Source organism: Sinohyriopsis cumingii, chromosome 7, assembly GCF_028554795.1.
Source record: "Sinohyriopsis cumingii isolate HCF-2022 chromosome 7, ASM2855479v2, whole genome shotgun sequence".
Taxonomy (NCBI): domain Eukaryota; kingdom Metazoa; phylum Mollusca; class Bivalvia; order Unionida; family Unionidae; genus Sinohyriopsis; species Sinohyriopsis cumingii.
In genome coordinates, this window is record NC_142967.1 from 51042806 (window position 1) to 51058011 (window position 15206).

General features: G+C 32.0%; 1 protein-coding gene across 2 annotated transcripts in view; it reads right to left on the minus strand.

The window, feature by feature from the left end:
• The window catches only part of LOC149795211 (uncharacterized), a 138730-nt gene that overhangs the window by 115325 nt on the left and 8199 nt on the right, over window positions 1-15206 (minus strand). The window contains exon 1 of one of the 2 annotated variants that reach the window (XM_089964956.1): window positions 14677-14719. The exons of the other annotated variant lie outside the window; for it this stretch is intronic. Coding sequence (XP_089821082.1) covers window positions 14677-14704 — 28 coding nt within the window. The 5' untranslated portion in view covers window positions 14705-14719. Of the gene's footprint in view, window positions 1-14676; window positions 14720-15206 lie in introns of those variants that run through there. 2 annotated transcript variants of the gene reach the window in all.

Below are 15206 nucleotides of genomic sequence, written 5' to 3' on the forward strand. Positions count from 1 at the left end.
CTACTAAACAGTGCCATAATCCCATTGTTGACAAAACCAACGCGCAAATTGTTACCGTAGTTAGTATTATTCGCCTTTACAAGTTCACCTTCTACTTCAATAAACGACTCAGCGGGCAAGAAATATCTACTTGTATCCTGAACCTGTAATTCGATTCTCCCCCGCTGATTTGGTTGTTTTGCGTCATAAGAATAAAATTGATAATCACGTACTGATTCATCTTTGAGGACCGGTGCATCCATGTCAAATGCTGGGTCAGACATACGCTTGAACATTTTATTATAATTACTATTTTTCCAAATGGTGATCTAAAGACCGCTTCCTGCTATTAAATTTGCAGTTATATTTCTTTCTGCTTCTTCAGATAATTCCACTAGTTTTTGATTTGCGGCTTGATTTATTATTTTACTGACATTTGCGGGCATAACTTCAGTGCTGGCCAGTTTTATTGGTTGCTGCTGTTTTCTTCGTACTAATCGAGCTAGTCTGTCCTTGACAGTCGAGAACGCTTTACTGGCAAGATTACCAATGGCGCCAGGAATTTTATCACGAACAGCCTCAATAGCCTTCATCCCTAATTGTTTTGCAATCGGTATTGCTTTTGGAGCCATCCTTCTAAATAGACCCTGAGCAACATCACCAAGTCCATCTCCGTAAATTGTTTTGTGATTTGGCAGTCGTGAGTTTACTACCCTGACCATGATTGGTCTACGTTGAGCAGTGTGTATAATCATTTTTATATACTGATTAATTAAATTGTTTAGTCGCTGTGATAATCATCGGCAATTTCATCAATAAGGGAACGATAAATACTGCGATCCATAATACCGCCTTGAAATAATCTTCGACAAATATCAGATATTTCATTGATTATTTCTGAAGAATTGTTTCTAGCTCGTTTTCCTCAAATCTGTATTTCTAGTCGTTCTACGTCAGAAAGAACGCTGTTAGGACAAGCAATAAGGCCACTTCCCAAACCGCTTCCAGTAGCACCTGGTGCATTATCGTCAGGATATCTTTCTTTACCCAGTAAATGTAATTTCTCCTGCCGTTTAGTTTCCACCTCTCTAAATATTTCTTCTCTTCGTCTCCCTTCTTCTTCTATTTTTTGCTTCATTTCTTCTGCTATCTGTTTCCTTTTCTCTCTAGATGATTTCAACATCTTTTTCTACGGTGAAGAAGATTGTTGTTGTTTTGCTTGTTTCTGTGTCTCTCTATAAAGTATTTGTACTTTGTCAGAAAGATCTGTATATTCCGGATCATCATTTCTGGCTTGTTTTTTGTTTTTATATATGCGATATATTAACTTAATAAGATTATCATCGTTTATTTTTTCATGACCGGGTTTTAAAATACTGGATTTATCAAGCATACCAATTGCTATTTTTTCAGGTAAATCATCTTCTTCAGTATTTCTAATTTCTCTGATAAATTTTTCATTAAATTTTTCGATTATTTTAATGTTCTCTGTTATTGGTTTAGACGCAAGTTCTTTTTTCACGTCGGCGATTTCAGCACGAACTTTACCAATATCTTTAAGTATTTCTTCGTCGACGGGTGGAGGTTGAGCTGCAGCTATGTTAGTTGGAAGCTTTTGTAAAATCTTTTTTTTTGTTTTCGTAGTTCTCGCCGCTATTTTTTCAGTTTGCTCAGCAGTTTGTTTTAATACTGGAAAAATACCCTTTTTCCTCTCCTCGTCATCCTCTTTAATATCTCCCCATATAGCTTTTTCAGCAGCCGCTGCAGCTTTTTCAGTAGCTGTAGTGACGGGTTTAAATAACTTTTTAGTGTCTTCTTCGTACTCAACTTGTGACTGTTGCTGCGCTTGCAGGTTTTCTCTAAATGAATCTCTAACAGGAATAAATTTCTTTATTGCTTCTAGTTTTTCTCGAGCTAATCTAGCGGTGTATGATTCCTTAGATGGTGGCATTTTATTAATATAATAATTTTTAATTGATAGCAGCAGAGGGGGCGGGGACCTCCGGTATGTAAACATAACTCTCGGTCAGGTACGTAGTGACCTTATTTTTTTTTATTTCGGAAGAAGCTTATATTTTAAGCAAATTAGGTTTCAGACAAGTGGTCTGTTCGCCCCCTCTGCTGCTCTCTATCATCTGTCAAAATGATAAACTATCAGGTGAAACAAGAATGTTTGCCATTTGAATTACTCTGAACAACCTCTTCTAAACAAAATCCTCAGAATAAAATTCTGCATCCTCATCTGCTTCTGGTGTGATTCAGGTATCATCAACTGAAATGGATTACAGCAACATGTACTATGAGTCTATGTAACCAGGGGAAAAAAAAAAAACTTAGTATTTACCTCTTCGGCAAAAGCATTTAATTTTTAGTTCCACAATCACTTATCAAGTCCCAAAAATTTCCGTAAATGTTATTTCAAGATCATCCTTTAATGAGCTCCTAAATTTTAGTTTTAGCATCCCTTTTTAAAGGCACATGTCAAACGAATGGCACTTCAGAGCTTTAAACAAACAAAAAAAAAAATCCCATGAAACTGATTAGGTACCTTATGAAATTTTGAAATAAAATAACTGCCATATTCTTTGAGAATGACCTCTGAACAATTGTTGAATCTGATATGCGAGAGGAAAGAATGACCCTAAGAATAACGGAAATGAGATTCACAAGCGTGCGTTTAAAAAAGTTTATAATTTCAGAACTCTATTGTCGATAACTTACCACTGCATTGATTACTGCAGTTTGGCATGCGCAGCAATAAATAATAATGATCTTCATAGTTGTCATCTCAATCACTGGGTGAAGCAACATTACAAAGTCATTTTTTTTTACGTATTTAAATCGTAAAAGTAAAACAACGCTACCGCCAATCTACAGTCCCGAAAGCTGGCAAAATACAACACAGTCTTGAGTTTACTCACCAACATAACTCCATGACTTCAGATTATCTCTCGTGTTATAGGATCGGTCACTGCACAAATGTTGCTTCAGCGGGCAATAAAATTTACAGAATTAACGTGCTAAATTGTGACGGTTCAACTTTGAAAATTGCGCCTAATTTTTTAACGCGAAGCTAGAATGGTTGACTCGTGCTTTTGCTACTCAAATATGTTATTATATTTAGAGTTCGTAAACCAGTCTGCTGACCGTAAACAGGGGATATAACCGCCTTTAATGACTCGATACCGAATTAAGTCTCTGTCGCGGAAAACTACATTTCATCTTCCATGGTTTGATTTGATTTCTTTTTAAACAAGCAAAATTCACAATGCTCAATTCTGTATAGAATGTTGGCAGAATGGGATGCATCTCTCTCTCTCTCTCTCAAAGAAAAACAAATATTGTATATATTTTTACATTTTTATTTAGTGAATAAATAACTGACAGTTTTTTTCTTCTTCTGGTAGCAGATTGTCATTGAAACAAATACATGACAATTCTTTCTAAAACTCAATGCGAGAAGTTAATATTACAAGAGTTACAGAGACTATATTTGATGGTGCAGTTGGCAAATAGCATTTACAAGTACTTGACATAAAATACCTTGCTGTATTAAGTTAGTCTGTAAATAACTTTGCAATCAGCAACTACTATCAATTTTGCTGATTTTACTAAATGGAATTCCTTATTCAGTCTTCCATATATGTTCTACATTAAAGTTTATCCACTGTGCTCTGCTGTTTGATGAATGACTGCAGATGCACTCTGTCATTCTTTGCAATTGTAAATAAATTCATAAAAGATGAAAAATGTGCATTTGTAGATGAAACCACATTTGTTCATGCATGTTTGATTCACATTTATACTGGGAAATTGTATGATAATTTGTAGCCATACCTCTTGAAGACATTGTTGGTCTGGGTTTATTTATTAATTTTTTAAAAGATAAGAGCTATATCATACTAAGACCTAATACTGTTTAAAGTGATTGAATTAGTTCTATAGTAAGCATTGTATGGGATGACTTTGATAATATACTGGTTATGTGTATTTGTAAGGACAAGTTTTTGTGTAGTTTAAAACTGTTTTACCTGTAGAATGAACTGTTTGTATTTTAGGAACATAAACAGATTAAAGACAACCAATAGTTATTTTATGATTATAATCCATGTCACTCACTGACAAAATAGCCAATTCAGTGTACAATCACTAACAGAATAATTTCTTTTATATGCAAAAAGCTCAATTGTTTATCTAACCTGGCTGATATTTTAAACAAGATATATCATTAAATTGGAAAAAAGATATTTGTGGAAATAAATTACATTTTTTATTAAACAAGGACAAGAAATCAGTTTAATTTGAAATATATATTATTAATAAATGTTCCTATTTAAGTTCAGACAGAGAAATGTTGGAATAATACATTTTATGTATGTAGCAGCTAAGTACAACTGTTTAGCATTTCTGCAAGCATTGAAAATGTATATACATATATTTAACTAGAGTGCATTATCAGATGCTATGAATCAAAAACAAAATAACATTTAAATTTGACTTGTTTCTTACTGCACATGACATATAGTAAAAATATAACAGCTGAAGTAAAGTATCAATGTCACCATTAATCAATCCATGTAAAGTCAAAGACTAGTTCCATTGTCTCCATTAATCAACCCATGTAAAGCCAAAGACAATTTCCAGTATCTCCATTAATCAACCCATGTAAAGCCAAAGACAAGTTCCAGTATCTCCATTAATCAACCCATGTAAAGCCAAAGACAAGTTCCAATATCTCCATTAATCAACCCATGTAAAGCCAAAGACAAGTTTGATTGTCTCCATTAATCAACCATGTAAAGCCAAATATAATTTCTAGTGTCTCCATTAATCAACCCATGTAAAGCCAAAGACAAGTTTAAGTGTCTTGATTAATCAGCCATGTAAAGCCAAAGACGAGTTCCAATGTCTCCATTAATCAACCCATGTAAAGCCAAATTCCAGTATCTCCATTAATCAACCCATGTAAAGCCAAAGAGTTCCAGTGTCTCCATTAATCAACCATATAAAGCCAAGACAAGTTCCAGTGTCTCCATTAATCAACCATGTAAAGCCAAATATAATTTCTAGTGTCTCCATTAATCAACCAAATGAAACCAAAGACAAGTTCCAGCATCTCCATCAATCAGCCATGTAAAGCCAAAGACAATTTCCACTGTCTCCATTAATCAACCAAACAAAATTAAGAGACATGTTCCATTGTCTCCACTAGTCAACGAAATAAAACTAAAAAGACAAGTTCCATCATCTCCATTAATCAACCATGTAAAGCCAAAGACAAGTTCCAGTGTCTCCATTAAATAAAGAGTGTTATTCTTTCATGCATGTAAGCTGAAAAAAGGCCCAAAGATGGTGAAATTTCACGGGATAAAAATATTGGGTGGGATGATAGTCAACCCTGGGACATCTGTGATTTAGCCAAATGGTTCAATAGTTTTTGCAGGAGGTAAGGACAATACATGTATACATTCAGACATGTAGACTTGTCCAACTTCAAAGCAGAGCACCTTGGGATCACTTGCAACAAAATATGCTATTATGTTTGAGGCTGAACTGCTTTTTCTTTATTGTTTTAATGGAAAATTTGCCCCTAATCATCAACTGTAAATGGGGAATACCAAAAGAAATTCAGCAGCAGTGGCCTTGGATTTATTGCATGATCTGTCTAATTTAATATCCATAGTTGGTTTGTGTTATATATTATGTAAATTTCAACAGCATGAAATTTTAACATTTTGGCATTAATTGATATCTTCACACTAAGTCAATCTCACATACCATGAGTCATTGTTTGTACCATGTTATATTTTTAAGTAATTTTGAGGTACTAATTATTGTAAGTAAAACATTAATTTTCAGCAGACAAATGTGTATAAATATTTCCATAATCTAAATAAAAGCACATAGCTCTTGAAAATTTTAGTAGATTTATTATAATATTTTAAATGTGTACTGCAAAAATGAAGTAGAGGTACAAACTGTTAGACAATACTGGACATGGTAAGAAATCTCAGAACCAGTCTAATTACATTATTTATAATGACATCATGCTGTTTTGTCACTATAAAAATATAGAAATAAATAAACATTGTAGGATACACAAATATGTATAAATATATATATATTTTTTTCTTTTACCCAGACATTTTGTTTTGTTTAAGGCCAAAATGTGTTGTTCCTGTAATTATGTGAAGAGTGTAGGAAGGTCAATAATAATTTCTTTGTTTCTGCTGATTTTTTTCCAGGTCATCTTAGTTCATATCAGTTTCCAATCCAAATCTACCCTTATGGATGTGAAAAACTAGGTATGGTTAGTAATGGTTTTTACTTCTTTGTGTACATGATAAAATGGTTTAACATCAAAGCCGTTCAAAAAAGATAGGATGGGTTACTGTAAAAAAACAATTTTTTTATCTTTGGCCTGTTTCAGTATTGATCACTCTGCAGTGAGTAAATCTTCTGGTGTCAGATTTCTACAGTTATTTACTTTGATGCTATCTTTTATGAAAAATCAATCTACATGAAAATAAAATAATTCAGTGCTGTATTTAATATAAAAATACATGAATATCATTAAGGGTTATAATTTAGTAATGTACACAAAAATGTAAAATATTTGAAAAATATTGCTTTCACAATTATGTTAATGTTGCTATTTAGATTTTGAAAGCTAATTGTGCATGGAGTAAGACATATGCAGTTTTATTTAATGTTGAATGTTGTGACTCATCAACACTGATGAGTTAACTCCAACACTCAGCTAAAATTAGATATAGTTAGAGTCATTTGAGTATCTTAGACTTAACATGCATACCTACAAACAAATATTAAAATAAATATTTTAAAACCCATATAATGATAATGTACACATAGAATACGTTCATGCAATACGTTAAGTATATTCATGCATGCATACATATGAACAGCAGAACAACGTAATGACATACTGTATGTACTCACTTTGAAGTTAAGTCCAACTCCAAACTGTGCAGTCAGATCTGGTGTCACATAATGTGCTGGCAGATCTGGGTCTGTGCAGTTTGTTAGGAGTAATCAGTTCAATGAACAACATAGACCATGATCTGCTTGTGCATCACATTGATTGCAGATCAGGGTCAATGTTGTCTACAGTTGGACTCAACTTATAAGCAAGGATATGTAGTACAAAGTTTTGGGAGGGTTTTGTTGACAGAACTAGAATTAAAGGCATGTGAACTGGAATATATATATTGTACAAATTTGTTGACAGAACTAAAACTAAAGGCATGTGAACTTGAATATATATGGTACATATTTTTTGACAGAACTAGGACTAAAGGCACATGAACTGGGGCAAGTATGGTACACATTTATTGACAGAATTAGGACTAAAGGCACATGAACTGGGGCAAGTATGGTACACATTTATTGACAGAACTAGGACTAAAGGCACATGAACTGGGGCAAGTATGGTACACATTTATTGACAGAATTAGGACTAAAAGCATATGAACTGGGGTAAGTTTGGTACAAATTTGTTGACAGAACTAGGACTAAAGGCATATGAACTGAAATATATATTGTACACATTTATTGACAGGACTATGACTAAAAGCATATGAACTGGGGTAAGTCTGGTACAGATGTGTTGACAGAACTAGGACTAAAGGCATGTGAAATGGGATATATATGGTACAAATTTGTTGACAGAATTAGAACTAAAGGTATGTGAACTGGGGTAAGTATGGTACAAATTTGTTGGCAGTGCTAGGACTAAAGGCATGTGAACTGGGGTAAGAAAATTACATAATGAAGAATAACATGCAGGGTACAATCAATGAAAAACTAAAAGGCCAAAAAGGAACGAAATCTGCATAAAGACAAAGACACAAATTACACTTGGACGCAAACTGATAAAACCAAAACTAAGTTAGAAACTTGGCTGCAAGTGCTGTTTACAGTTATTAAAAATTACACTAAATAGCCCAAATGCAGAGCAAAGCTAAAAAAATTAAAAGAATGTTTAAAAAAATGACAAGAACTTAAACAAAGTTATGATGAAAAAGACTATGATAAAATATTGATGTTGTATGTCACTAAAACAATAACTGCATATTTTTTTCATTCATTTTGGGGCAAAATGTGTTAGTAGAACTTGCAGAAAACATTTTTCCTTCCTTAAGCATTCTGGTTTAAAAAACAATAGAAATTGTTGCCTAACCAGCAGTCAGAAACCAGCCACTTACAGTCTCAGTGGATCCGTAACTTTTCAAAAGGATTTTTGAAATTTTGTTTTAAATAACTGTTTGCAGTTAATTTTTTTTGTGCACTGTACTGAAAATATTTTAGATAATGGTTCAAAATTGTTGATGATGTGACTGTTTGAGTTTGTAAAAGATATATAGATAGTTGGCATGGTTATGTAAATTTGGACTTAATATCAGACAAGCTTCCAGTGTACCTGTAAATCGCATGATGCCTTACTTTGCAATGACAGTATTGGTCACGGTTCCATACATTTCTTATTAAGTTTGGACTGACATAAAGGAATACATTACTTTATTGGTACAAAATTTACATCTATCAAAATATACCTTCATTTTTGTGTATTCCATCAATTCATTATGATAAAGGTAGCTTTTTCTTCTCTACTCTATAGTATCATGAACTTTGTTTTGATATTTTATAAATAATTGTAAATAAAGCTCAGAAAATTCTAAAACTGTTTTCATTTAAGTGTAATTATTTGTACACCTGAAAAAATTAATTAACAACCACAATTATAAAAATACCAACAATGAGTTCGGTAGGGTATATCCAAGACATTAGATCTGAAAATTTACAAACAATTTTGTATAAAATGTAAATCGGCATTTTGGTATTGTTGGAGTTAGAATTTTAACTTTTCATTTCCCAGCTTTGTTTTTGAGCAAATTGCAATCATCCAGTCAAGTATTTCAATTTGTTTGATATTTTTGTGGCTTGCTTTGGATATTTTTCTTGGATATTAGTCATTAGTTACACTTGTAAACTTCAATAAATTTTATTTTTGCAAATTTCTTATCCCAATCAAGTATCACAAAAGATTGGTCAGTAATTTTTTATCAGCTTACAAGCAAATACACTTTATTTAAAAAAAAGAAAGAAAAAGAATTAGAATCTTTGTGGGGGCAGGAGTTTAAGAAGTGTGGAGTTTTCACATAATATTAATGCAAAATGTTAGGTTTACATGCCTAATAAGTTTAGTTTGATTGGTTTCCCTCATGTTTATGGATCCATGTTAATATTGTTTGTTATGAATCATGCACAGAAATATTCATTTCCAATGACATTTCTGAAATAGTTGGAATTATGCTGTCTGATGAGAGCCTTGGTGGGCAAATAAATTATATTATTCAGAGAATTGAACTACTTTCAAATTAGCATTAATGTGATGTGTACATAACATGACATAATCCCTGATTTTATTTATAAAACTACAAATCAGTATAATGAAGTAATTTTTAAAATATATTTGGTTGCCTGAGAATTATATTTTTGTGATGCATGCACCATAAATTGTGTTTTGAGGAGCTATTATAACTGTGAACAGTTTGAAAATGTAATATTGAATACATGATTAAATATGGCAGTCTGAGGATTATATAAATGTCTTATGAATTTTGAGGGGCAATAACACTTGTGTACTGTACCGTAAAAATATAATGTCAGTGACATGTGATAATTATTACACGATTCCTTTTTGAGAGATGGGTGTTTCAGTCTGGATGGCAAGTTATATGATACTTGACATGTCACAAGTCACATGATATATTTCTTCATGTCACATGGTCACAATGTCATTTACACAACATTATTATCTTATGTTATTAGAATAGTGCAGCTAACATGGCATGTTGCACTGTATCAAATTGATTTATTTTATTTTCACTTTGAATCATGTAATAAAAAATGATATATCATGTTGACGTCCTCTAGTCTTTGCATTGGTCACTATGTAATTTGGTGGCTCAGAAGGGAATATGACATAAACAATGTTTTGGGTTACTATAACAAAATTTGTGTCTATTTCAGTAAAAACATCAGTATATTGTTGCAAATATTACTAGACACATTTCTTATGTATCAGGCGATAGAAGTAAAATATATGATCAGTGAAAATCACTACTGCATTACTGTCAGAAATGTTTCATAAACTTCCTATTAATTACTTTAAGATATGTACAAATGTTCATTTGTAAAAATCTGAATGAATTTTAAATAAAAAAAAATTCCTTTTACAAACTTAGAGAACTAAAGAGAAATTGGCTATATATGACATCATGGTGTATAAAAAATAATGTTTGAAGCATTACAAATACATGTATAATGGTAAATAAATATACATAATCCAACAAATTATAGATTGTGCCAAAAATCTGAACTTGAATGCCATACCGAAAATAAGTAATTGGAAGACATTTCAGTCAAATTGGCACAATGGGAATGTAATTAACTTTAAATTTGCTCCCTCTCGTAATCCATTCTTCCCTGAGGAGACTGCAAAATTGATACTCAATATAGATTCCAATTGTTTCAAATTGATTATAAATGTCATAAATTTCCTTCATGACAAGTCAAATTTAAAGTTGAGTTGCCAGTAATATAACAGGTTATCATTGATTTAGTAAGGTTGATCATTTATTTTGACTGAAAGTGAAGAATATAACATATGTAACAGTGTTTACATGTAAAAGGGAAGTATACAGTAAGTACAGTGCAAATCTAAATTACACTAAAATAATGACACTCTTTTGGTGACAATCAAGTTGTGGAGAAAATTTTGAGCTTTTCTCTATTTTTATTTTTTTTGGAAACTGATATCTGAACTCAGTAGAGGGTCAGTACCAGTTGCTGCATGGAACTAGTTATGCATGACCATGCTTATTCTTGATTCCATGCAGTATATTTATTAGTTGCAAAACCAAAATGAACCTTACATTGCATGTTTAATTTTTTTTGATGAGTTAAAACTATAATGTACAGAATCAAGAATAAGCAGAAATCATGCACAACAAAAGCAAGAAAACTTTTTGAACAATATATAATTTGGGAAATCCTAGCACTTGTATAAAAATATTGTATAAAAATTTTGGCATTAAAAGTAATAAAAACAAAAAGAGAAAATTCTTTGCATCTAAAATAATGTGCTGAAAAATGGCATAACAACAACACCAACATATTCAGTACCATAATTTGTATGGTCCTTTTGTCTTGGAATTTTCAGGCATAAGATTTCTACTGCTGTGGAGTTATTGTTCCTAATAGAATCAATGTTGTGGCATATATTTTTTTTTGATATTTTATTCACATTGTAAATCTTTCATGTAATATTATCATAAGGTTTTGGGAAAAGACTCAAAACCTTGTGTCAAAACATGTTGGTAGTGATGCCACTACTGTGATTGTTATGTTTTACTTCCAGATATTCCAATTTATGATCTTTTCCCTATTCTTGTTTTCTTCTTTCTTCAGGTTTTTGTTAAAACTTAGGCAAATAAGTTGACTTTCTATTGTTAAAAGTTCCCTTATTAGTTTCCATAAATAAGGGGGTTTAGAATAGTTTTGATATAGAAGAATATCTTAGACAAACAACTCTTTAAAAATAATGTTTAATGTAATTACCTTTATGGGAATGGTTTTTGACTTAGAGGGATTTCAATCCCTCCATACTTATGGCATTATGTCTGTTCTCTTTTCCCAAATATAGCTTGTGTTACTAATTATAGTAACAAACATTATGACCTTACAACAAAGTACAGATCCAATGGTCTTTCATGTCATTTGATATCAAGAGTAGTAAATAAAATTTAAACAAATGATCATTCATAGATGGGAATTAACTCCAGTGATACTCTTAGACTAATAGTAATAATTGAAACAATAGTAGAGAATGCTTTCTAAAGGAAAACATAATACTTTCTCAAATAATGTTTCAAATGTTAATATAAATTCTCCATTGATATATGTGTGTAATTTGGATTTTTAATGTAGCTTTAACAATTTTTCAGTCATATTGCTACCATGTCTGCTGTGTGGCATTTTATAATGATGGCACATCATGTCACAGACACATAGTATGATGTCCAACCCAGTTACATTATCCTGACACCAGGCAAACCAGTCCTAGCATTAACCTCTAAATGCTGAACACCTAGTGAGGCACATGCTAGTACCATTTTTTTTATAAGTCTTTGGTATGACTTGGCTGGGGTTCAAACCCACAACTTGGTACATGTGAGGCAGATGCTCTGACCACTACACCACCAGAGCGGTCTCGTTGTTGACATATAAAGAAAAGAAAATTTATTAAAATTACTTAAACCAGTCTGTTTACAATAGTAAAGAGGACCATGAATAGCAATATAACTGGAACTGTGTTCTTCCATTTGATCATATGTACGTTAGTATCACATGAGTATATTTGTAATACTTTGATCAGAATAGGGTATTTTGGATATAACACTAGACTCGTCCAATACTTCATAATGCTGGAATATATGTGACACGGACTCTGAGAAATTACTGAATTGTGTATATATTCTTGTTTTACAATATAATCTTTCTCACTGCAAATTCATGGAAAGTAATCCTTGTTTTGTGTATTTACAAGGACTCCTAAAGTAATCCTTGTTTTGTGTATTTACAAGTAATCCTTGTTTTGTGTATTTACAAATATTCCTTGTTTTGTGTATTTACAAGGACTCCTAATTTTATGGCCATCCAATACCCAGAATCATCTGAAGACCAAAACCGCAGTAAACCAAAATCCCCATGAAACTGAATAATGTTTCAGGTCCAAAAATCTTTACCCCATTAATGTCAACAAACTTTAATCAATAAACTGAAATAGAAATCTGAAAACTGAAACAAAGCTTTATTTCCATATGTCAATTTTAGACTCAACTGAACCACTGAAACAAAATGGTAAGACAATAGTTTTTAAAGTCATAGAGTGTAAAACAAAACCCAACAGAGCAAAATATACTTATGGTGTGAAATCTTAATTATCACATATCTACTTTTAAAATTTGACTTGCAATTGATATATTGTCAGTGTCTTATTCTTCTACAAAATTAGAGAACATAGTAAGCTTAAATTCCCTCTTTACTGAAAATTTAATTTGATCACAAAGTTTGTGGCCATTTTCAGACTTGGTGTAAACAACTGTAAGGTATTTCTGAATGAACTGCTGTTGCCCAATGGTTAATTTAGCATAGAATTCCTGACCAAAATTGCATTGGTTCAGTTCCTATTATTGGATGAGTTACAATTGTGTATCCTTGGTCATTACTTCACTTGCCTTTGAATGCTGTAATCTTTAAATTGCTGCTGTGCCATGAAGAACACAAAATCATTTTATCCAACGGTTGCATGTAAAAAAGTTGATCATCAAAATTTGTAAAGAATATTTTTTTTGGATGACAGAATCTCCAGTTGAAAACTGTTTCATGGGTGTTATTTATGATGTGAGGGTTGAATTTACAAATTTATGTAACACTTGTGTAACATTATGTAACATTTGTGTAACATTTATGTAACACATCTGCCACAATTTTTTTTCTCCACAGAAAACATACATTTAAAGCAAAAGGCCTTAAAAATGCGACAGTCTTGCAATTTGAACCAAGATGGTTATCATATATGCTTAAGTATTATTTTTATTGTTATTGTTTGTTTTGAAATTTCTAGAAATTATTTATTATTATCTGCTTTATTATTAGTTATTAGTATCTGCATTATTATTTGCAACATTATTTGTTCATTATTGTTAAGTAAAGAAAAAAATACAGAATAACTCTTAAGCCTCAGACTGTGGAGTAATGTTGAAGGATCTAAACAAATTTAAGGTGATTTCTTTGTTCATTGAAAAGCAGATACTAATTTTAAAAGTCTTATAATGCCATTATCTTTTTTTCCTGTCATGAAGGTTTTTGTGGAACATCTGGTAACATAATTGTTATAACCACTGGACACCAGTGCTTAAAATAGTTTATGATCCAGTTTTGCTATGGATTGACACTCAGACATTTCTCCTGATTAAGGATATTTAGGCCCTGGTTTTATTTTTTTTTAATGACAAATGCAATTATCAACCATTAAATTAGAGGTACTTACACCATAATTTTGAGATGACTAATCTCTACATAAAAGTTTTTTGATTCGGATATCAACAACAGGGGTCACAGGCATAGCTGGGGTATTTTCAGTTTGCATATTATTTCCATTCTGTTTTTTGAGCATTCTTTCTCATGCATGTAATTTTTTAAAAGTCATTAAAAAAGCAAGATTTACAGTCTAGACTTTGATTAATTTAAATTTTCTTGAAAAATTGATTTGTAGCTAAAATGAAGATTACAACAGGTTTGCATGTTTTTAAGGGCAGCCATATTTTAAAATTTACCTATCCGACCTTCCCAAGCTACTTGTCAGATGGTATATTAGAAAATAGTTTGTTAGTACTGTATGTGTGACTTGTAGCAAACTGTCATTTATATGAAATTATTCAAAACAACTGTGAAAGAATTCTTGTTCTAAGCTTTTTGGTCCAAATATAATTTTTTTCTTCCTAATTTCACTTGAGTTGTATTGTAGGTCAGACAGTGATCAAAATGTAAGTCAAATGGAAATACCCTTATTTAAGACCTGTACCAAGGAGTGAAATGAACAAAACTTACCTTGGTATCTGCAGGAAGGCCTCCACATGGCTTCTTAAAGACAAATATGTTCAGAACTGAGTGTTTCACACTGTACACTGTTATTTAGTATAACTGTGTGGGTGGGGAATGACTGTGCTTCCTTTGGTCATCATCTATATTCTTATGTTATCCTATACTAGCAGAACAAGTCTATGTCAAAATCAAACAGGTTCAACTCCAGATTCATGCTAAATCCAAGAACTGCAGAATAGAATTGTGTATTTCTATAGTCCACACTTAATCTGAAGTCCACATTTGTTTCTTTGAGACTGGATGTTAGAAGTAAATAGATTGGAATGATTTAGCCTACAGACTTCACAGGCTGTTGCATGTTGATGCTAATTTTGCATGTGGGTGGGTTATGGATAGACACTACCAGTACATTATATTGCAGAGTGCATTCAACTTAGGAGGGGGAGGGTAACTTTTGCACTTTGACATTTAAAAAAAAGATGAATGCAAAACAACTAAACTGCATTTAACTAGTGAGCTTCTGTTGAAAGTTGTAA